Here is a 22,536-nt window from a genome sequence, read left to right as displayed (position 1 = left end):
AGAATTTCTGTTTATCTCCTCTACACTGGCACCATATAGAAGGGAGAATACTGAAGGTTGCCCCACACTCTAGATGAATGCCAGTCAAACCCACCAATTTCTATAAGACGGCCACCACCTCATATGTTTTAGGGGCCTCCAGAACTTACCCCTACAGTACATCAGGGGCTAGAAGGATTTTAGAACACCCAATCCTTTTATTCTCCGGGGAGATAAATTATTGCCAGGGCAGTCCAGCAGCAACTTATTCCCCTCTCCACATTGAGAACACATACATGCTCGGCTGAGATAAATGTATATGGTAGAGGGAGGAATAGCTTTCAGTCGAATGCTCATTAAGCTGACAAGTCTGAGGCTGGGTTCTCACAGGGTGGAATCCCGCCGGAAATCTTGCAGTTTTGCCACAGCAAGTATCGGGCTCAGACCGGTAATATAGCCATGGCTACTAACTGTCTGAGGGTATAAGCTTCATGTGGAATTTGTAGAAAATCTGATTAGTAACTAGCAAGCATCTTGACAATACAAGGAACCAATGTTGGCTAGTGTTTAGGTCCCCAATTAGCCCAAGTCAATACCACCAAGGTTCCTATAATGACTTTATCTCTTGTTCTGCATTGGTGCGTCTTCTATCTCCATTTCTTTCCGTCTAGAGAATGGAAAATGTTATTTTCTTTCTAAACATTACAAGACAAATGGAATTTGGGGTGTGTAATGAAAAGAAGGAAGAGGCTGTTCATTAGTAGGATATTTGTGGGCAGAAGCAAAACTTGCAAGTCGGTTTCCAACTTATAACAATATTATAGTAGAATAGAGAGAAATAACACAATGCAAAAGTTGTCCCAATCCCTGTCCATAATCCGATTAACATGGATGGGTTTTACAGAAGACCATCATCATCTCCACCTAGAAATGTACCAGTGCAGCCTAAATTATCTATTTATAGGCCTCTAAAAAAGTTGTTTGTGGTCACCAAACTGGTCTGACTGGCTCCGATCTTACATACATTACGTAACACACTTATTGCTCAAATTGTTCTCCCGAAGGAGACCTACCAGGAGAAATGTAGAGAAGGGACTATAGCATTCATTTACAAGGTGAAAACTGGATTTCGATGTTTTTTAATTATACTGAGATATGATTGTTTGAAGTGAAAGACTGCAAACCCGAGGCTGCACTACTGAGAGACTCTGATGATTACATGTCTTCCTTCCGTGATTCTATGAATCCAAATCATAACATATACACCCATATATAGTGACTGGAATATGAATATATGCAAATCAGGAAATGACATGTTATCAGAAACTTGGAGTAGGGCAACCTCAGACTTAGGCCATTTGACATAATAGTATCAAGTGTTGCTTAATAATCAAGTTTATCCGGCTGCTCGGTTAGACTGTGAATTAGGAATGGATCAAGCACTCTTGGTACCCAAGATCAAGGCAGAGGTTTCAACATGCCCCCTCCTCAGCTCTAAGCTAAAAAACTTTTAGAAAGTGGCAAAAAGTGGGGATGGTCTGCCTTAATCTTCTCACCCCAAAGGCAGCACAGAACACTGTAAGGTCATGCAGCCCCACGTGACGGTCTAACATTTTTTACGTAAAACAGCACACACACCCATCATAAATAAAATTTCTATTCAGTGTTGTAAAAATTGACTTTTACACATCACAGTAGTTCTGAGGACCGTCAATATTATATGAAGCGTACAGTCCAGAGCTCCATGTACCGTAGGGTAAAACAAGGCACTTGCCTAAGGCAGCAAATAGTTATCTTTTTGTCTCTTAGTCCACATTACCCAACCATTTTCTGGCTCAGAAAGAGCTTTGATCCCTGTAGTGGTTCTTCTCTGGTCCCTGTTGTGTAGACAAAGACCTTCATGAAGGATTTCCAGTGGACAAGGTTTTGACCTTTCATTTCATTCCAATCGTCTGAAACCTAAATAGTCCCATCCTACGGTTTCATACAGGTACAAAATCTAATTACGAGAAGTCTTGTAGGCAGAAAAATATATTAAAAAACCTTAAAAATATTATTAGAACAAAAACATTACATACATTATTGCCTTAAAGAGCCATTCCAGTATCTTTACAGTCATATGTTCTTTTGTATTATGGGATTTTTTTTTAATTTTGAGGACCCTATCCTGAAGACCAGTTTGCTTCTGCTGCATTCCAAATGGTTTCCTTCAAAAATATACATTAATCAAAAACAGTTCCTTTCAAGTTTCCTCAGGCATGTCCTACTTCCTCTTCTCCTTCACTCTCCCACTCATCCTGGGAAACTCCTTCATCATCTTCATCTCCACCCGCCCATCTGTCCTCTGGGTGTCCCTCTTCGCTTTGAACCTCATCTTTATGGTCACTTAACCTTTCTTCTTCTTCTTGCCGGTTCCCCGCTTCTTGATCTGCCCTCAAGCTCACGATCAATACCAATGCCTGTAAGATACCATAAAATGATGCCAGCTGCAAGATATATTCCTGGGCCAGCCAAAGAAGAAAATACATGCCATATGTGGTGGCCAAGAAAATGGCAAGTCCGTGAATCCATAGCTTGAGGGCTCCTTGAAAACCCAAAATGTCCAACGTCATACGAAATACAGGAGAGAAAAGCCACAGACACCCAGAGGTGCATATGTCTATGATATGATGGACCAGGTTGATGCAGATCTGAAAGTGTTCAAAGTCAATGTTGGAATAAGCAAAGGTTTTTGTATTCTTGTCTCTCTTCATTGAAGGGGGAAATGAAAGGAAGCTTGGTAAACTTGGTAAAGGCAGTACCGGGAAGTTCCATCGTTTTGTTTTTTGGGGAGAGTTGTCTGGATGTGATGATGTACCATGTGAGGAACGGAACAGTTTGGGGAGGAAGGCCGATGGTGAAGGCCACTTTATAGACTGATAGAGGAACATCTAAAGAGAATTAAAAAAGAGGTCAATCAAACGACAGCAACAAATATACAGCATCTAGCCCATTTACAAAAAACACCTACAATTTCCAATAACTATCAATATTAAGGGGAATGAATGGATCCTCAACATCCCCAAGAACAATGGAGCCTTGGTCTGACAGATAGTAGGCCGAACATGCATTATCATTCAGTAGGAATGAAAGGGAACTATGGAAACACAGAGTGTTTTTTCCCCTAACTAGGCATATATTCCTATAACAAAAGGTTTTTCTAATTTCAATTGACCCAAATGGAGAACTCTAGGCCCATCATTGTATAATGCTACCAAGTATGAGGGTGCTTCTTCCTACACAGGATGATAATTGGGAACGAGGTGTGTCTAAATGGTCCTTCACCTGATCATCAGGCCGTGTAAAAGGGACAAGGATCAGCCAACAATTGAGTAAATGCTCATTTGCCAGCTGATCATTGCTTTTCAACAAACATAAAAATACTCACTGTTCAGTTGTGCAATTTCCCCTTGAACAGAGAGATGTACATCCAGCTCTATGGGAACAAATGACTCAGTATTGATGTTCCTCCCCATACTAGTGATTCTCTGCAAGTGTAAAACAAATGTAAACAAGCACTAAACAACCCTTTAGACCAGGTTCACACCGGGCAGAATTTCTACACGGAAATTCCACATGCATTTTTAAACCTGAGCCTAGGCAGCAAAGCGGCTGAGATTTGCAGAAAACTCGTTCACATGCTGCCAACAGTCCGCTGCGGACGAGCCGCGCGGAAACTGACATGTTGCGTGTATTTCAAACCTACGACATGTCAATTGTATCGCCGTCTCCGCTACGGACTCTCTTCTCTTTGGGGAGAGATTTCCGCAGCGGAATACAGGCTGAAAAGCCGCTTCAAACCTGTGCCAAACGGCGCGGGTTTTGAAGCAGACTTTCCACTGTATCAATCTCACAGAATTTCCGTGCGGTTCCACTGCGGACATTCCAAGAGATTTCCATCCCGTGGGAACCCAGCCTTAAGAGTCATTTTACATGGAGCAATTTGTTCCACTAGATAAGCGCTGATCAACAATATCAGTACTCGTCTACCCGACCTTTCCATGCGCTGATTCAGACTCTATGTAGGACCTCGTCTACCCAGCCTTTACATGGACCAATTAACACTCTATGTTGTACAAAAAATCAGCTTTTCCCGTAGAGAATGATTGGTGTTGGTGGCTTATACCCTGTTCGCAAGGAAAGATGTGTGGTTGACAATCATGATTGTTCATTCGTAAGGTTTCACATAGACTGAAAATCGAGCAAATGTATCCCAGAAAGGGAAATATAAAAACAATCACTGAAAACGGCCATATACGAAGACAAATATGTGCACCACCTCATCATGCAGGCAGCCTAAATTTGGCATTTGGCTGCCTGCATGTTGAGGTGGTGCACATATTTGCCCTCCTGTATCAGAAAGTATATGGCTGTTTTCAGTGAAAATCGAGCAAACAAGCATTCCAAAAAACGTTCATGCCCGATTGTTGGCCTGTGAAAAAGGGCCCTATCTTTGCGATGGATGAAGTATATTTCCATCAATGACAGATAATCTTAGTTCATTCAACTAACCACTTATTTTTGCTGAATAGGCTCAATTACTGGTGCATATGTAGTGGCCCTGAGTTAGTGGGGCCCCTCCATAATGTTATATGTTTGTCTCGTGTCATTGTCTTGTCAGTGTCTTGTTTGTGGCATGTATCTGATTTATGTGTAGTGAATGGTTGCAGGACTGAGAGGGTTAATGTCTGGTATGTCCTGTCCTGTCTAGAAAATGTATTGTATTCAGTGTATTGTTTGTGGTCAAGTAATTAGGATATATGTATATGTGATTGCAGGAATGCAATAGAGTAGGAGAGTAGAAGAGTAGAGTGGAAGAGTGGAGGAGAGAGAAGAAGAGTGAAGAGTTAGAAGGAGAAAGTGAGAAAGCCAAGCAGACGCTAGAGAAATTGGTCTGTGTGAGGCGTATGAAGCAGGCCGAGTGATTGCCTGATGCTCAGCCAGGGCCCATGCAACCCAGAATACCTCAGTTTTTCTTCTGAGCACTGAGAGAAGGACAAACCGCTTCATAGCAAGAAGAAGAACAGGAGTGAGTGAGTGTTTGCCGGTAGAGAGAGAGTTTGCCAGGAGAGGAGTGTTACAGATAACTTGGACTGTGGACTATCCAAATGCCCCGAGAATCCTCCCGATTACACCACTATGCCTTGTTTTGCTGTACAAACACTGTTTATGTGGATTTAAGTTCAAGAGTTCTCAGTAAAGGAACAGAATCGACCATTCCTGGTTCTTGTTCAGAAAGTTACCGTGTGTGCGGACTACTTTATTACATCTGGGAGATCTGCCGCAGAGGACAGAATGGTGGCGTCACGAGTGACAACTGGACTTACGGTAACCCCCGGTTACAACACCTGTGATCTTTCCCAGTAGTAACGTGGTCGGGTCCCAAGCTACCCCCAGGGGAGGAGATGGTAGAGCCCTGTGACAAGACCTTTCTCTACCCCGCTGTCTCCTCGGCTGTGGGCCCGCTCTTTGGACGCTGCACGTGTACGCCCTGAAAATCTACACAGAAAGTTGTGGTTTATAAAATATAGTTTATATTTATTATTATATAGTTTCTAAGATGTGGAATTGACTTCTTCAATCAGATATTACTCAGTAAATTGGAATAAAGTCACCAGTGTGACACGTCACTTTGCTATTTGTAATTAATGGTCATTGATGGCTCATAGGCAGTCAGCATTTTGTAGACTGATTAGAGTGTTCAGGTCTTTGTTTTTTTTATATGGAATGATTGTCGAAAGTGAACGATATCGTTCAGTCTAAATGCTGAACGATAATCGTTCCGTTTTTGCTCGCCATACATTTTGTGCAGGCATAAAAATCATTGTTGGCTTGTTTAGTATTTCTCATTCACTTATACAGTGAATGTGAAGGCTTAACGATCTTTAATAATGTATCTACCTGTCTAAACAGGCTGCACAAGAGCGAACGAGCGAGTGATGATGTCACTCGCCTGTTCAAATGATAATCGCTCATCTAAAAGGACCATTAGACACTAAAGAATCCTCATTATACTGTATGATGCAAAACAGTATTCATCTTGACTGATTGGTTGGGCATTTGAATTGTATAGTAAGGGCTCGTTCACGTGAACGTACTTGTGAAGCCTATTATGCATGCAATTTTCGTGCACGTAATACACAGTGAGTAGAACCAAATGATTTCAATTAGTTTGTTCACATGAGCGTATTTTGGTGAATATTAGGCAATAGGCGATTTGATGGAATGGGCGGGCGCAAATACACAGTGAACACATGGGAAACCTGTGTATTCATTGTGTATTGGCACACCATTTGAATGGGCCTGTCTGCATTCTTATTGAGTGCGTAAATATACAATGTATTTGCACACATAAAAACACGCCGGAGCAGCCGAAAAACACAGATGTAAGCTATCATTGGTTGCTCAAATACGCAGCGTATTTGCACAACCAAAATGTGCTTATGCTCGTGTGAACAAGCCCTAATAATGACCCCAATAGTGGCCCCAGTAGTAATAGTAACCCCCACAGTGGGCCCAGTAGTAATAGTGACCCCCATTGTGGCCACAGTAGTAAGCGACACCGATTGTGGCCACAGTAGCAAGCGACACCCATTATGGCCACATTAGTAACAGTGTCTCCCATACTGGCCCCAGTAGTAACCATGACCCACATAGTAGCCCCAGTAGTGATAGTGACCCCCATTGTTGCCACAGTAGTAAGCAAGATCTATTGTGGCCACAGTATTAAGTGACACCCATGGTGGCCACAATAATTAGAGACACCGATTGTGGCCATGGTAGTAAACGACACCCATTATGGCCACAGTAGTAACAGTGTCTCCCATAGTGGTCCCAGTAGTAAAAGTGGCCCCCATAGTGGCCCCAGTAGTAACCGTGACCCACATAGTAGCCCCAGTAGTAATAGTGACCCTCATAGTAGTCCCAGGGATGCTGCACGGCCAGAGGCTAGTAGCGACCCTTCTATTGGCTTTTGGCTGGGCAACGTCCCTACAGGCTTTACACTCATCCAGCCTGCAGCTACAGTCCGATGATGGCAGCAGCCACTGCAGAGTCCGTAACCACTGACCTCTCACCTCGGCGTAGACTCTGACGGGAAGAGGTCAGTGGTCACAGACTCTGGACTCTACCGCAGGCATCTGCACCAAGGTGAGAGGTCAACGGTCACAGACTCTGCAGTGGCTGCCCCCACTGGACCGAAGATGCAGCCGGGGTGAGTAGAAATTTGCAGGCGGTCCAGATTCAGCCCACGGGCCTTGTGTTTGATATGTGTGCCATACAGTATACCTTTTTTAGTGGGATCCCTGTGTATTGACAGTGATTTTCAATATAGTTGCTGTCCAACCATCTATTAGGGTCTACCAAAGGAACTGTGACCTGGCTATCCAACCAGTAAAATTTACATCTCCTTACCTCCTTGCCAGGGTTAGGGGAGGGAAACAATTAGTATTTTAGACTCAGAAACCTCAGATTAGCTTAAGACCTTGCCAATAAGGGTCTCCTGATATTGAACTTGCTGCCAAGCTTCTTCCAGCAACCTTAAGTCTAAATTGATCGCGGGGCAACTCTGCATACCTGTTCGGGAAACCTGCCATCTGCACACCTGCTGCTGGCTAGTTGGGAACGATGATCCAAGTACATCTAGAACTAGAACCCATAGGGAACGTAATACCCCAGGCACCTAATGTCTTGTAGCTTTAGGGTGGCTTCACACTTTAGATTCTACTTCTGCTTCTCCTTCCTGCTGGATCCACTTCTGGCTTTAGCTCAAAAGACTGCCGTAAAAACTGCAAGTTTGTTTTCCAAAAAATGCTATTTGTGAAGCCACCCTTACAGTTCTTATCCTTATATGCCGCAATCCAAGCCTATAATCTCTGTTTTTGCAAGGAGGGATGTAATGTGTGCATGCCATGTGCCCATGTGATATGTTTCCACTATATGATGAGCAGTTACTACAGATCAGGAAATGGGGCACAAACATAATACAGCTGACTTATCTAATGTGTATGGCTGGGTGTCTGGATCCTTTTACCTTCTTGTTCTAATAGGGTATCTTACAAAAGACTCTCTTATCCAAAACTCTTTCGAAATGCAAAGGTCCATATTGCGTCACTGTCAGGAGGTCGGGATGTGTAGACAGTAGAGATGAGCGAACGTACTCGGATAAGCACTACTCGTCCGAGTAATGTGCTTTATCCGAGTATCGCTGTACTCGTCTTGAAAGATTCGGGGCGCTCTGCTGCTGACAGGTGAGTCGCAGCGGGGAGCGGGGCAGAGCGGGCGGGAGAGAAGGAGAGAAAGATCTCCCCTCCGTTCCTCCCCGCTCTCCCCTGCAGCTCCCCGCTCCGCAGCACGTCCCGAATCTTTCAGGACGAGCAGAGAGGTACTCGGATAAAGCACATTACTCGGACGATTAGTGCTTATCCGAGTACGTTCGCTCATCTCTAGTAGACAGATGACGTTACTATCTGATGACCGATAAGAGCTTTCTGTCTAGCTGTGTTCTTCATACTCCGCTCGGAGCTCTCGCCTGTTTATCAGCCGGGAGCTCCGAGCAGAGAACAGCTGGATGCAGAAGACAAGCGGGGCCACCCCGCTTGTCTTCTGCATCCTCCGCTCGGAGTGCTCGTCTATTATACAGCTGAGTGCTCTGAGCGGGGGATGAAGAAGACAAGTGGGGACGCTTGTCTTCTGCATCCAGCTGTTCTCTGCTTGGAGCGCCCGGCTGTTATACAGCCGAGCTCTCCGAACAGGGTATGAAGAATGCAGCTGGAGCGCTGTGTTCTTCATACCCAGCCTGTGTTCAGGGAGCGGGATACAACTGAAACAATAGTATCCACGGTATCCTGCTGTGAATTTCTGTTAAGGCTCATCGTTGTCTTTCAGCATACTGAAAGACAACGATGAGCGACTTCTTGACGAAAACTGAACGATGTCATTGCAGTTAGACACAACGATTATCGCACAAAAGATGGCTCTTGAGCAAATTTTGAGCGATAATCGTTGTCTAAATGGGCCTTTACCGCTTCATATTAATCCTTCTGGTAGAACATTGGTTTCCAAGAAAGCTCTTATCACTCATCAGATAGTAACATCATCTGTCTGCACATCCCGACCTCCTGACAGTGTCGCAATATTGACCTTTGCATTTCGAAAGACTTTTGGATAAGAGTTCTCTAAATAAAAGCTCCACCGGCAAGAGCCAACAACTGAAACTTCTAAGTCTATGAGAAGCTGACATCCAGGAAATACCCAACTAAATCTTCAGAAACGAAAGGAAAACTATAAACTACAGGCTGCTGAGTTTAATGAACTTCTCCAGTTATCTTGATATTGCCACATTTTGAAGACTCCCACCCCCCTACCTCCATTAGATAGTGGATAGCTATATCAAAGAAAGCCTGAAGGACCCGAATCCCGCATTGCATTTAATTAGCGCCATGTAAGGCATTTTCCCTGCAGTGAACACATCATTGTTGGGGAATCTTGCACCCAGACCCCTTGTGATCAGCTCAGCACTGAGTATGCTGCCAAAGGAAGGATGATTGTTCAGATGTGGCAACCCTTTAAAGTGACCCTTTTGTTTTGGGACAAAATCTTGTCTTTGGATTGGAGGGGGCAGCTATATTACTAACTGCTGCTCTTCTGTGCTGATGCCCATCTGAACCACCGGTTCCAGGTCTCATTTTCATCTGTTCAAGAACACCAACACAATCTTCAGACTACCTAATCCCCACAATGCATTGGTAGCGTTAGACTCCTATTGCACTATATGCTCTTTGATTGGTCAGTGCTACTCATGTGATCAGTGTTGGCAAATCAGAAAGTAGTGCACAGTTTACATTAGGTAGCTAGAGAATTGCTGTGGCCATCTTGGATGGCTGAATACAGGATCCCAAACTGGTGTTCAGAGGGACATCAGCAGAGAAGAACGCCAACAGTAATACACCCTTCCCTCTTCTGTCCCGGGAGAGAATATTGTCCCAAAACTGCAAGGTCACTTTAATGCTAACGTCAAGGCTTAGTCATTTGCGCTCGTACAGTCTGTTTAGACAGGCAGATTATCATTCGGAATCATTCACTTCTCGTTCAATGCTTCACAATCTATGTGAGACACTGAGCGGGAAGTGTTTACATGCAACGAGAAATAAACGAACCATCAATGATTTTTATGCCGGCTGAAACTGAGCGACTAACGAGAAGTGCACAATTCTCATTAGCCATTCAGTCGCTAGGTCATGTTTAGACGTAATGATAACTCCTCACTTTTGTTCGCTTGACCAAATTTTGAGTACCAATCGTTATGTGTAAACGGGCAGTTAGGCATCTGCTCGTTCTGGTAACCCTTCATTAGGCACCATGGTAACATATCAGGAGTACAAGCCTTCTCTTGACATTGGAGATTGTTTTGTGTTCTCCCACCGACTCAAGCTCCAAGTAAGGTTTTATGACTGCATTTTGGATCCATGTGGTAGGATACTATAGGCCTGTACCATCATGTGCTTGTGATGTTCTACGAAGGCATATTCTATGTCATGTTTTATTATAAAAGGTATCATCCCCTAGAAGCATTGCCCCAAGTAAGTACCATGTGCCATCACATGGAGTGCCTACAGGTCAATAATAAGAACCCGCCGCCACTCAGTGTGCCGCCGTCGTACAAGCTCCATGCACATACTATTATTGTCATTTATATGAACGGTAAAGGTAATTGTTCTTCAGTTAAATCAATGAGACTTTAATGCCGCGTAATCTTCTCAAAAAAACTTATTTGAATCAAAGGTGACATTTAGACACCAGTTTGCGGCACTTATAAAGTCATACCTCGTCATTTTCATTCTGTCTTTGCTTTGCAAGGTGACCAAGAGTTTGTTCTATCACCAAGAAACGCAGTCATCTGACCCTTAAAAAATAGGAGAGGTCATCAGCTAATAAATATAGTCGTTTTCTTGCAGGAGGACAGATCAGGTAACTGAAAATTAGCTGCGGAGTGCAGACAACTGCGCAGATGGAAGGACAGATGGGTGACGGTAGAGGGGATACGAATGACTGACAATCGGTAGAGCTGTAGATGTGTCACTGCCACTGATGGTAGTAAGGCATCTGCTCGTTCTGGTAACCCTTCATTAGACACCAAGGCAACATATCAGGACATCATGACAAACAAGAAAGATGAGGACATCAGTTCTCAATATCTTGAAGAATTTGACTCATGATCAAAAGTCCTCTTATATGTTCCCCCATACAGAACGGGATTCTTGGGGTGAAAATTGTACAATGTATAACCAGCTTGTGATCACACTTCCCAATTTAAGACAGGGATTGTGTTGAGTTTTCCATCATTTTTAAAGGCAATAATAGTGTGTAATGCATTGCAGGTCTTGCCATCAAAATGACCCAGAGAGGACCTCGATGGACCTCATTATGAGATGGTCACAACTAGAGGTAAATTGGGTTCATGACACCAGTGTGCCTAACCTGATAACTAAAGGCGAAATCAAACAAAAGCTACCCACCCTCCACCATATGTGACTTGCCTTCTCAAGTGTCTACGTGATCCAGAGGAGGAAGGCGCAGGTTTTACTTTGGATGACCAGGTTTTGTTGATTGAGGTATCTCCAAAGTTGGAACGAGCTCAGGAGTTATCTCCAGTCCCCTTCATCCGTCTTGCCGCACCTTTAAAGCATTCTTCTCTGCGCGCTTCTTCACCTTATACTTTCCTTGTCTTGTCTCCTTCAACATAAACTTTTTCTTATGCCACCTTGTCTTTCTACATTAGACTTGTCTTCTCTTTTCACCTTCTTAACTCTTTCATTCCATTGTAACTTTCCAGCTTTACTCTCCCATCTGGCAAATTTGCAGTAATTTCAGCTTGGAGTTCCCTCTTCCTTTCACCTTTCCTTCAGGTACGAGGTAACTTGAATAGTGCTTTTAAAAAACAATAGGTGTGACTGCCTTCGCCTGTCTTTCTCTGTGCCTCCCTCCTCCTCCTCTTCCTAGGTGCCTATGCCTCATAGCCGGAATTCCAAAAAGGGTGCAGCTGCTACGGAAAGCCATAGGGGACACCCTCCCCTGCTCTCAAAAGACAAAGGACTTATTTTTTTTGCAAATCTCCTCCCTCAAATGACCATGCCTGGATATTCAAGTTTTGCTACTGAGAACAGAAGCAGGGGGGAAGAGGAGAGGACAGACCAGAAAAGGAAATCCTGCCCTTCTCTGTATTCTGCGGTCACCAATGTCCTGACTCCAGCTGGTCATAGGATTACATAAGGCTGCCACGTCCTCCTAGACGGAAGAGCAATAGCTATCCACGCTGATTGTGAATAGGGGGTGCAGATGTAGCAATTGTTAACATGACTGACACATTGTGATAACTGGATTTACAGCATTGTAGTACATTGTAGTTATCATGACATGTTAAATATCAAGTTAAAGGGGTCGCCTGGATGTGAAATGATTTTTAAAGCTCGATCCAAATCTGTTTAAACAGTAATCCCACCCCCACTTTACAGATATGGAAATAGCAAATATTGTGACACCTTTCCAATATACAGCGTGGTGCCTTTAGGAAGACTTGAAGGGGTCTCTGGGCAGGTTAAGACTCCCTACAACGGGCGATGAATAAAGTAGAGACACTTTTTCCCCTTTAGGCCTCATGTCGACAGCAACGCACTGATTCCGCATGGGGAATCCCGCACGGAATCCGCCCGTGCCCGCAGCCAGCGACTCTGTGTATCTGTCTGTGTCTTGAAGTGCCAGCTGGCACGCCGGCGCACACGCACAGTACAGTTTTTTTTTTCAAACTCCTGCTTTCCCCGCGGAATCCTCGGCCTGTCTGTAATGTCACTTGCGCATGGGCCGTGAATTTGGACGGCTTCCATTCACTTTAATGGGAGTCGTCCCTGCGGAAACCGCAGTAAAATAGAGCATGCTGCGAATTTTTTCCGTGAGTGGAAACGGCAATTGGTTTCCTCTCGTGTGTATGAAAAATCATTTTTCCATTGAATGCTATGGAGGGTTATTGCTGCGAAATCCGGAGTGGAATGCCCTCTGCGGATTATGCAGCAAAAATCCGCCTGTGTGCATGAGGCCTTACCTACGCTGCCCAACTGTTTTGCAAAAGATGAAGGTTCAGCTTTGGATTAGAAGATAGAATCATAAAGGAACTGTTCTCTTTAAGATTACCATTAGAGATGAGCGAGCACCAAAATGCTCGGGTGCTCGTTACTCGGGACAAAATTATCGCGATGCTCGAGGGTTCGTTTCGAGTAACGAACCCCATTGAAGTCAATGGGCGACCCGAGCATTTTTGTATATCGCGATGCTCGCTAAGGTTTTCATTTGTGAAAATCGGGGCAATTCAAGAAAGTGATGGGAACGACACAGCAACGGATAGGGCAGGCGAGGGGCTACGTGTTGGGCTGCATCTCAAGTTCCCAGGTCCCACTATTAAGCCACAATAGTGGCAAGAGTGAGACCCCCCCCCCCCCCCCCCCCCCGCACTGTCAGCATAAAGATCATTCTCCTCTGCCACAGCAGTAACAGCTGTGGCAGAGAAGAACGATGTTAGCCCATTGAATTCAATGGAGCCGGCAATACAGCAGGTTCCACTGAAAGCAATGGGCTGCCGGCGTGCGCGGGATGAATTGTCAGGAAGGGCTTAAATATATAAGCCCTTCCCTGCAATTCATCCAGAAATGTGTAAAAATAAAAAAAATATACCATATATACCGGCGTATAAGGCGACAGGGCATATAAGACGACCCCCCAACTGTCACCTTATACGCCGGAAATACAGCGGAGCAAAAAATAAAAATCATTACTCACTTCCCCCGGCGTTCTGCAGCGCTGCAGGATGTCACTCCCTCCTGGTCCCCGGCAGAACATTGCTTTCTGGACGCAGGGCTTGAAATCCCCGCCTCCAGAAAACACACGTGTCTTCAGCCAATCACAGCCAATGACAATGATGTCATTGAATGGCTGTGATTGGCTGACAGCGTGTGTTAGCTAATCACAGTAGCTTTCTGGAGGCGGGGATTTCAAGCCCTGCGTCCAGAAAGCAATGCTCTGCCAGGGACCAGGAGGGAGCGACAGCCTGCAGCAGCGCCACAGAACGCCGGGGGAGGTGAGTAATGAATTTTTTTTTTTGACACTTTCTTTTTTTTTGTATTACCGGCGTATAAGACGACCCCCGACTTCAGAGCAGATTTTTCGGGGTTCAAAAGTCACCTTATACGCCAGTATATACGGTATATACTTACCTTGTCCCGGCAGACGGAGTTCAGCGCGGCCGGCCTACAGTGGGTGTGAAGGGAGTGTGAGTCAGACTTGCCCCCTGATTGGCTCAGCGCTGAGTCTGACTCACACCCCCTTCACACCCACTGCCGGCCGCCGCGGCTGAACTCCGTCTGCCGGGACAAGGTAAGTAATAGTATATATATATATATATATATATATATATATATATATATATATATGTATATTTTTATTTTAACACATTTCTGGATGAATTGCAGGGAAGGGCTTATATATTTAAGCCCTTCCCGACAATTCATCCCGCGATCGCCGGCAGCCCATTGCTTTCAGTGGAACCTGCTGTATTGCCGGCTCCATTGAATTCAATGGGCAAACATCGTTCTTCTCTGCCACAGCTGTTACAGCTGTGGCAGAGAAGAATGATTTGTCTTCTATATGTTCTCAATGGGGTCGGCGCTGCTGCCGCCGGCCCCATTGAGCGCATATAGAGAAGAGAACAGGAATCGCAGATCACAGATAGGTGCGATCTGCGATTTCTATGGCCTAAGAAGGACTGTTGGGGTTCTTGAAGCCTAAAATCACTCCTAACGCTCTCCCTATAGCAGCTCCGGCATCAACAGCACTTTCCCTGAACTATGTCAGAATGCATCCGTAGCGAGCCGCGGGCGGGCAGATTTTAATACTCAGGTGACACCTGATCTCGCCAGCCACTCACTGCAGGGGGGTGGTATAGGGCTTGAACGTCGCAGGGGGAAGTTGTAATGCCTTCCCTCTCTTTCTATTGGCCAGAAAAGCGCGCTAACGTCTCAGAGATGAAAGTGAAAGTAACCCGAACATCGCGTGGTGCTCCTCTCGAGTAACGAGCATCTCGAACACGCTAATACTCGAACGAGCATCAAGCTCGGACGAGTACGTTCGCTCATCTCTAATTACCATGTGAATATCGGTCCTGCGACACTGAACTCGTATATGTAAACAGAATATTGGCCCTGTGTGGCTTTCAGCGATCTTGTAGTATTTCATTAAAATTTTTGTATGATGACAAAATATTTTGAAGAAAAATTACTAAAAAGATGTTTTAAAAAATAAACAATAAAACCAGCAGTACTTATCTATCTCCGCCACGGGGGTCCAGTGCGTCACCCCACAGTCCATTTTGTTTTAGAATGGCCACCACCTGATGGCTGCAGCGGTCACATGCCATTCTCCTGACATTGTGGCATGAGCGCAAATGCCAGAACATGAGGATGGGAAAATACCAATAGTTTTATTATTTTAATAAAATTAGATTAAGTTAAAAATAAATCCTATTGCACCCAAACAACCTCTTTAAACCCTTAAAGGAGATGTCCCGAGGCAGCAAGTGGGTCTATACACTTCTGTATGGCCATAATAATGCACTTTGTAATATACATTGTGCATTAATTATGAGCCATACAGAAGTTATAAAAAGTTTTTTACTTACCTGCTCCGTTGCTAGCGTCCTCGTCTCCATGGTGCCGACTAATTTTTGGCCTCCGATGGCCAAATTAGCCGCGCTTGCGCAGTCCGGGTCTTCTGCTGTTCTCTATGGGGCTCAGAGCGGCTCCGTGTAGCTCCGCCCCGTCACGTGCCGATTCCAGCCAATCAGGAGGCTGGAATCGGCAGTGGACCGCACAGAAGAGCTGCGGTCCACGAAGATAGAGGATCCCGGCGGCCATCTTCAGCGGTAAGTATTGAAGTCACCGGACCGCCGGGATTCAGGTAAGCGCTGTGCGGGTGGTTTTTTTAACCCCTGCATCGGGGTTGTCTCGCGCCGAACGGGGGGGGGGTTTAAAAAAAAAAAAAACCCGTTTCGGCGCGGGACATCTCCTTTAAGTTACGTCATGGAGGTACAGGGTTTGCATTGCGGGGGATTGGTTGTTTCTTACAGCTAACTCCCACCTGCAACAGATCCAATCATCACCGTCATCAGCAGCATTTAAATTCCCTGATTGGAGTTCGTTGGTCCCAAACGGCCCCCATTCAGTTGCCATTGCAGATTGCCTATCAAGCTGTGTCTGTGGCGTGGCTTGATAGACTGCTGTCAGATCATGGTATAATGTAATACTATGGTATTATATCATACTACAGGAGTGATCAAAGCACTGCAAGGTCTGTAAAATCAAATGTAAAAAATAATTTAACCCTTCACTGCATGAACTTCCAAAAACATGACAAAAATTATATTATATATAATCTGCAACTGACCAACTGTGCCATCTAGTGGCTGCTCTGAGAACCACATACTAATAACATGGGTATCTCATATCTGTCACACCCTGTTGTAGAGGGAGAACCATTCTGTTAAGAAATATATGGAAATCTGTGCACTGTATCATATAGGATACAAAATGCGGTGAAGGGTTAAACATTTCTTATAAATTATTAAAAAAAACCTTAAAGGTAATAGTTTAAAAAACTGCCGGTTCCCCATATTTATAATTAAAAAAATCTAAATAAAACAAAACAAAAACAAATTTGGTACTGATGCATCCATAAAAGTCTGATCTATCAAAGTAACGGATTATTTAACCTGCACGGTGAACATTGTTAAAAAAAAAGTCAGAATTGCACTTTTTTGGTCAAAACATCATATGTACTCCAAAATAGAATCACTAGAAACTGCAGAAAGAAAACATTTATGGCTTTCAGAAGATGGTGGCAGAAAATAATTTTATTTTTCTCCAAAGCCATTTTATATTTTAGAAGTAGTACAGCAAAAAAAACAATATAACTTTGGTATGGTAGTAATCGTACTGACCCACAGAATAAAGTTATCATGTCATTTGTGCTGCAGGGTGTATCTTATGTTGTAGTTTATTTGTATCGTTTATGTATTTATCATGCTTTTGTATGTAATGTACCTTATATTGTACAGTTTATCTATATTATTGTATATATTTGCACTTTATCTGTGTTTTGTACATGCATCTATCATGAATGTATGTACATTTCACTTTACATACGTGTGCATGTTCTCCCTAAATTAGCTGCCAGTCACTTAATCTATTATTACGGACCCTAGTGCAGAGGTTCAGCTCTCCCCCTCCACCCCCACATAACTTCTCAGCATGCCCACTGGCCATTGACTGCCTGAAAGAGGTTTGTTATAAAAATAATTGTATCATCTATATGCAGGATAGGTGATAAATGTGTAATGATTGGGGTCCGACTAGTGGGACCTCTAGGGATCCTAATGATAGCATACCCCAAATCCCACTAAGCACATGAAGTGATTACTGCTCCATTCACTGTCTATAGAAACAGTGGAGAGATGTGCTGGACTATCTCGCTCCCTCCCGCATTAGTGAATGGATTGGTCATCATGCATGCACATCGTCACCGCATTAACGGGTACTTGGGGTGCGCGGTCCTTCAGATCCCTAAAGGTCCCAGTGGTTGGACCACCAGCAATCATCCAGTCATAAATTTTTAATTTTTCTGTCAACTTAGCGGTATGAGGGCTTGTTTTTTGCGGGACAAGTTGTGTTTTTAATGGAATCACTTTTGGCTGCACAAAATGTATTGTATAACGTTTATTAAATTGCCTTTAGGGGGATTGAGGAAAAAAACAATTCTGCCATTGGTTTTTTGGTTTTAATTTTTGGAGCATTCAATGTGCAAAATAAATACTGTGATGACATCATTCTCTGGGTCGGCACGATTCCGGGGATACCAAGTTTATACAGTTTTTATATGTTTTGCTATTTTTGTACACAAAAAAACAAACAAAAAAAAAGATTTGCTTTTGTGTCGCTGTAATCCAAAAGTCGTAGCACTTGTATTTTTTAATCCATGGAGCTTTATGGGGTTTGTTTTTTGCAGGATGAACTCTGGTCCTCATTTATCCAATTTTGGAGAACTTATAACATTTTCACTGCTTTTAATTCCATTTTTTCCAGGGGCAAGATTAAAGAAATCTGCAATTCTGGGATGTTTATTTTTTATTTTTAAAAGTGTTCACCTTGCAGTATAAATAATATGTTACATTTATTCTGCCGGCCGGCACAATTATGTCAATACCAAAATGGGAGAGTTTTGGGTTTTTTGCAACTTTTTCACACTTTAAGGCCTCAGACACACGGGCGCATCGGCAGCCGTACACCGGCACAGATGCGACCGTGTGATTGCAGGAAGGAGACGGCCGTACCTAAAGACGGCCGTCTCTCTGCAGCGCCGGAGGAAAGAACACATGACCGGCAATGAAGCCGGTCACATGTTCTTTCCTCCAGCGCTGCAGAGAGACGGCCGTCTGCAGGTACGTCCGTCTGCTGGTGTCAGTCACACGGGCGCCGATGCGCCCGTGTGACTGAGGCCTAAGATGAAAAAAAAAGTTTTGGGGTTTTTTTTGCTGCATTCGAAGACCCCCTAACATTTTTCTTTTTTGTCAATGGCGCTGGCATCCCTTCGGTGCCCAGACTTTTTTACTCAGCGCTGCTCTCTTCTCCAGGAATTGTATCTGGGGATAACTACAGAGATATTTGGGTGACGATGAATAAATATGGCGCTGTGTAATAACTGCTTTATTGTAGTTTAATGGACAATAATAACATTTTCTTTCTTCTTTTCTGTGTAGAAGAGACGACGTGAGCTCCTGGTAAGCTATGACGTTCACTATAGGGGTCAGTTACTATACAGGGAGGGATGGGACATATACACATAATGTAATGACAGGTCTATAGGGACTGCACTGGGATCTATATGTATAACTTAGTTACACTGGACACAGAAACTAGGAAGTGTTTCTCCTAATAATAATCCCTTTTTATTTCTCCTGTTAAGGATCATGGACGACGTAGTGAGATTCTTGCGTATGCTGTTCCGAAGAAACGACAGAGGGCGGAAGAGGAAGCGAGATCCCAGCCCATGTGAGGAAGACCCCCAGAAGAGGAGGAGGCATGACCCAGCCCAACAGCACGAGGAAATGGCAGCATTCTTCCATGTTCTTGGTAAGATGCATTGGGGGATATTCAGAAAAGGTTTTATGGCAGTCTCTGGCATAAAATTGATTTTATTCTTTATACAAGTGGGGATTTGTACAAGGACTTTGCCATCACTTTTTTTGAAAAGGGAACATGGCTTCCCTTTTCAAAAAATCAGTTTCTCTATTCCAAAAAATGAAAAGAGAAGCAGAATGCCCTAACGGAGCCCAAATGTGAATGGGGCCCTATTGTATCACTGTCTCTGTGATACGGTCACATGTGATGTCCATGACTTTCGGTAAAGCTCTTGTAGAAGAACAGAACTGACAGCTCTTCCTGCTCTGCTGCTTCTTTCAGTGTTAGATGATGGAGGAGATTATGTAACTTTACTGCAGTCACTAAACAAATTCATAAAACTGATGCAGTTATTAAAGAAAAATTGATATATTTCCTTTTTGTTCTAGACTATGGACAGCACTGGATGTTTCTCGCCTGTGATAGCTGCATGATGATATCCGACAAGGTAATATAAAAATGTGGAAAATGTGGTTCTATTCTTTACTTGTTAGTAGTCGCAGCCTCTAACTGTCCTTCTTCTCCCTCCAGTATCTGCTGGCGATGGTGATCATCTACTTCAGGAGAGCCGGACTGCGCATCGAGGAATATAAACAACTTCTTCCCAGCTCTGTGAGTTGCTTTATTATAACAGATCTATATTTACAGGCTGATGTATAAATCAAATAGTGAATACTAACTTAAGTAACAGGAGAATGAAAGTAAAATATGCAGAGACTCCAGGATCCCATTACTAGTGTTCATTCGCTCGCCCCTTTTCTCCAGTTCTCTCTTCTTCTGACTTGTTCATCATCCAGTTTCATTTTCTTTTCCAGATTTTTAGCCAACCAGATGGAGGAGGAATTCTGCTTCCGATGGGAGATCTTCCCCTGGGCCTTGGGACCGACCTGGATGGAACACAGACAACAACTTTTCAAGCAACGGAACCAGCTGCTCTTACGGATGGGATTTAGAACTTGGGTGGACCGAACCACCTGTGATCTCGTTAGTAGAAATAATATAAAATACTCCAGTCTTTGATGAAAAGTCTGTGGTGATAATGATATTCATACTGTTTAATTCTAGGTCATGGCAGAAGCCCCTTCCCATTGGGCGTGGACAAGAGAGCGGCAGAGCCATCACAGCTGGGCTCTTCACATGTTCAGGAGAGGCGCTGAAAACTTCACCATCAGCAGCCCACAGCTCAACCGACCAACCTGCTCCCTCTGTAAGTTCGTTCACCAGAATCCATCAATGGTAAAAGCCTTCCAGGCGCAGAAAGATCTCTGCAACGATCTCCACGTCAGCGGCGACTGATGAAGACCCGTATGCTTTTTATACTCCTACACATGCACACATACACTATGTCACATATTGACGGCTTATACTCATACATGTACACATGTACACATGTGCACGCAGTCACTGTAGATATGTACATGCAGTCACTGTAGGTAGTCACACACCCTCACCTTGCACACATTTTATAGTGTTGCCCTCCCTTAGTATGCCCGGAGGAAGGGCAGTACAGCAACCATGGTTTCCCTACAGGTTTCCTCCACTGGGGTTTTTTCCTGTCCTGCGTGTTGCTGTACCCTCTTTTTGAGTGATGGGAGGTAACAACCAAAACACATAGAATAAAAATAAATTTTACATTATTTAACTTGCTACATTTGGTCTGAGTCATTCTTTTTTTGTTTCTGTGTATGATAGTAAAGTCTCATTTACAGCGGTCCTGTGTAATAATACAGATAGCCTCGATGTGCCGTCAGTATGTGATTGGTGTTGGTCTGGCCATTGGGATTCTCACTGATCATGGGAATGAAGAGGCTGCTGTACTTGGCGGGTTACAGTCATCTTTTCATTGTCACCAAAGCAAGATCTGCGTGTGAAATAGAAGAGAATACCAGATTAAGAAGATATGATCTGTCAACAATTCTGCTTTTTGTTTCCACTGATAGCACATTACACTGCATATACTTCATATAAAGATTGTGACCGACTGCTATGCTTTGTACCTCCTGTGGATTAAAGTTTTCTTCAGTTACTGCCATTGTCCGCCTCAGTTATTGTGCCATCATTGAGCATTACTAGTGGGTCACAAGAACCACTGTTACTTGTAGTAATCAGTTGATGGAGATAGTAGGAGTGAGGGTCCTGCTCCAACAAGCTTACATACTACAAATAATGGGGTGATACAGAAGGTAGAAGGGCTGGAGATATGCAGGGTATGGCGAGGTGGAGAGTGTGTAATGCTATATACATAGACAATTGTCAGACCTTAGCCGTATAGTGTCTGAATCGGTAAGACTGCAGGGATGGTTGATAATGGCTAGCAGGGATTGCAGTCAGTAGGACAGAGAGCATGTTATCAGGTGAAGTACAGAGGGGTTTGGTTCAGGACACTGGTGTACCATAAGGGGTCGCAATGGCGACCAGGCCTTCAGCAAATGTGGACCCATGGGCCCTCTGCCAGATACTGTTCCACCGCTGCGACCCGTGGGCTGCCTTTCGGATACAGTCTGACTGCCGAAGCCCATGGGCCAGCACTCAAAAAGGGGAGGGCCATTACCAGGGGAGCGAGCAGCCAATTACAGGTGCAAACTCCCCAGGTACATGCTTCTCTGAATGAGAGACTTCAGTTGTGATTGATCACCAACTGCAGTCTATCAGTGCACTGCCAGCCGCGGGATTGGTCCGGCGAGCAGTGCATTGACCAATCACGCAGCTGATGGTGTCAGGGAGCATAAGAGACTGGAGAAGGTGGTAAGCATTGAAGTCTCTCTCCCTCTTTGCCTCTCTCTATCCACCCCACTATCTATCTATCTCACTATCTATCTATCTCACTATTCATCTATCTCACTATTCATCTATCTCACTATTCATCTATCTCACTATTCATCTATCTCAGTATCTATCTATCTATCTATCTATCTATCTATCTATCTCACTATCTATCTATCTATCTTTCTATCTATCTATCTCACTATCTATCTATCTCACTATCTATCTATCTCACTATCTATCTATCTCACTATCTATCTATCTCACTATCTCACTATCTCACTATCTATCTATCTATCTATCTCTGGTATAAGTTATACATTTCCCTGTATATACTGTATATAATTGCACATTTTACACACAATTAAAAAAACGCATCAAAAACACATGAGGTTTTTAAGTGTATGCAGTTTCTTAGAAACGTTTGTGGTCTTTGAATACTGCATGCATTTTTTTAATGTGTTTTTCTTAATTGTGGTTC

The 22,536-nt window shown here is 43.8% G+C and overlaps 1 protein-coding gene and 1 long non-coding RNA gene across 2 annotated transcripts; one reads left to right on the top strand and one right to left on the bottom strand.

Moving 5' to 3' along the window:
* Positions 1 to 2,780: 2,780 nt before the first annotated feature.
* LOC136580490 (uncharacterized) lies at positions 2,781 to 12,137 on the bottom strand. Its single transcript, XR_010786960.1, has 3 exons — positions 11,556 to 12,137; positions 3,407 to 3,454; positions 2,781 to 2,909 (listed from the first exon to the last, which is right to left on the bottom strand). It is a non-coding gene; the product is annotated as an uncharacterized lncRNA (long non-coding RNA).
* LOC136580489 (speedy protein A-like) lies at positions 11,394 to 21,288 on the top strand. The gene is made up of 7 exons (XM_066581084.1): positions 11,394 to 11,463; positions 18,872 to 18,892; positions 19,078 to 19,244; positions 19,682 to 19,740; positions 19,824 to 19,904; positions 20,108 to 20,276; positions 20,358 to 21,288. Exons 3-6 carry the CDS (start codon positions 19,082 to 19,084, stop codon positions 20,243 to 20,245), a joined length of 441 nt encoding a protein of 146 aa, XP_066437181.1. The 5' UTR covers positions 11,394 to 11,463; positions 18,872 to 18,892; positions 19,078 to 19,081; the 3' UTR covers positions 20,246 to 20,276; positions 20,358 to 21,288.
* The last annotated feature ends 1,248 nt before the right edge of the window (positions 21,289 to 22,536 follow it).

Source organism: Eleutherodactylus coqui, chromosome 10, assembly GCF_035609145.1.
Source record: "Eleutherodactylus coqui strain aEleCoq1 chromosome 10, aEleCoq1.hap1, whole genome shotgun sequence".
Lineage (NCBI taxonomy): Eukaryota > Metazoa > Chordata > Amphibia > Anura > Eleutherodactylidae > Eleutherodactylus > Eleutherodactylus coqui.
The sequence above is the reverse complement of the archived record's forward strand: the minus strand, read 5'-3'. Positions and strand labels throughout refer to the sequence as shown.

Coding starts and splice junctions, on each gene's coding strand:
- LOC136580489 (XM_066581084.1), top strand. CDS start 19,082: ATGGACGACGTAGTGAGATTCTTGCGTATGCTGTTCCGAAGAAACGAC. Junction 19,741..19,823: donor GCATGATGATATCCGACAAG/GTAATATAAAAA, acceptor TTCTCCCTCCAG/TATCTGCTGGCGATGGTGAT. Junction 19,905..20,107: donor AACAACTTCTTCCCAGCTCT/GTGAGTTGCTTT, acceptor TTTCTTTTCCAG/ATTTTTAGCCAACCAGATGG.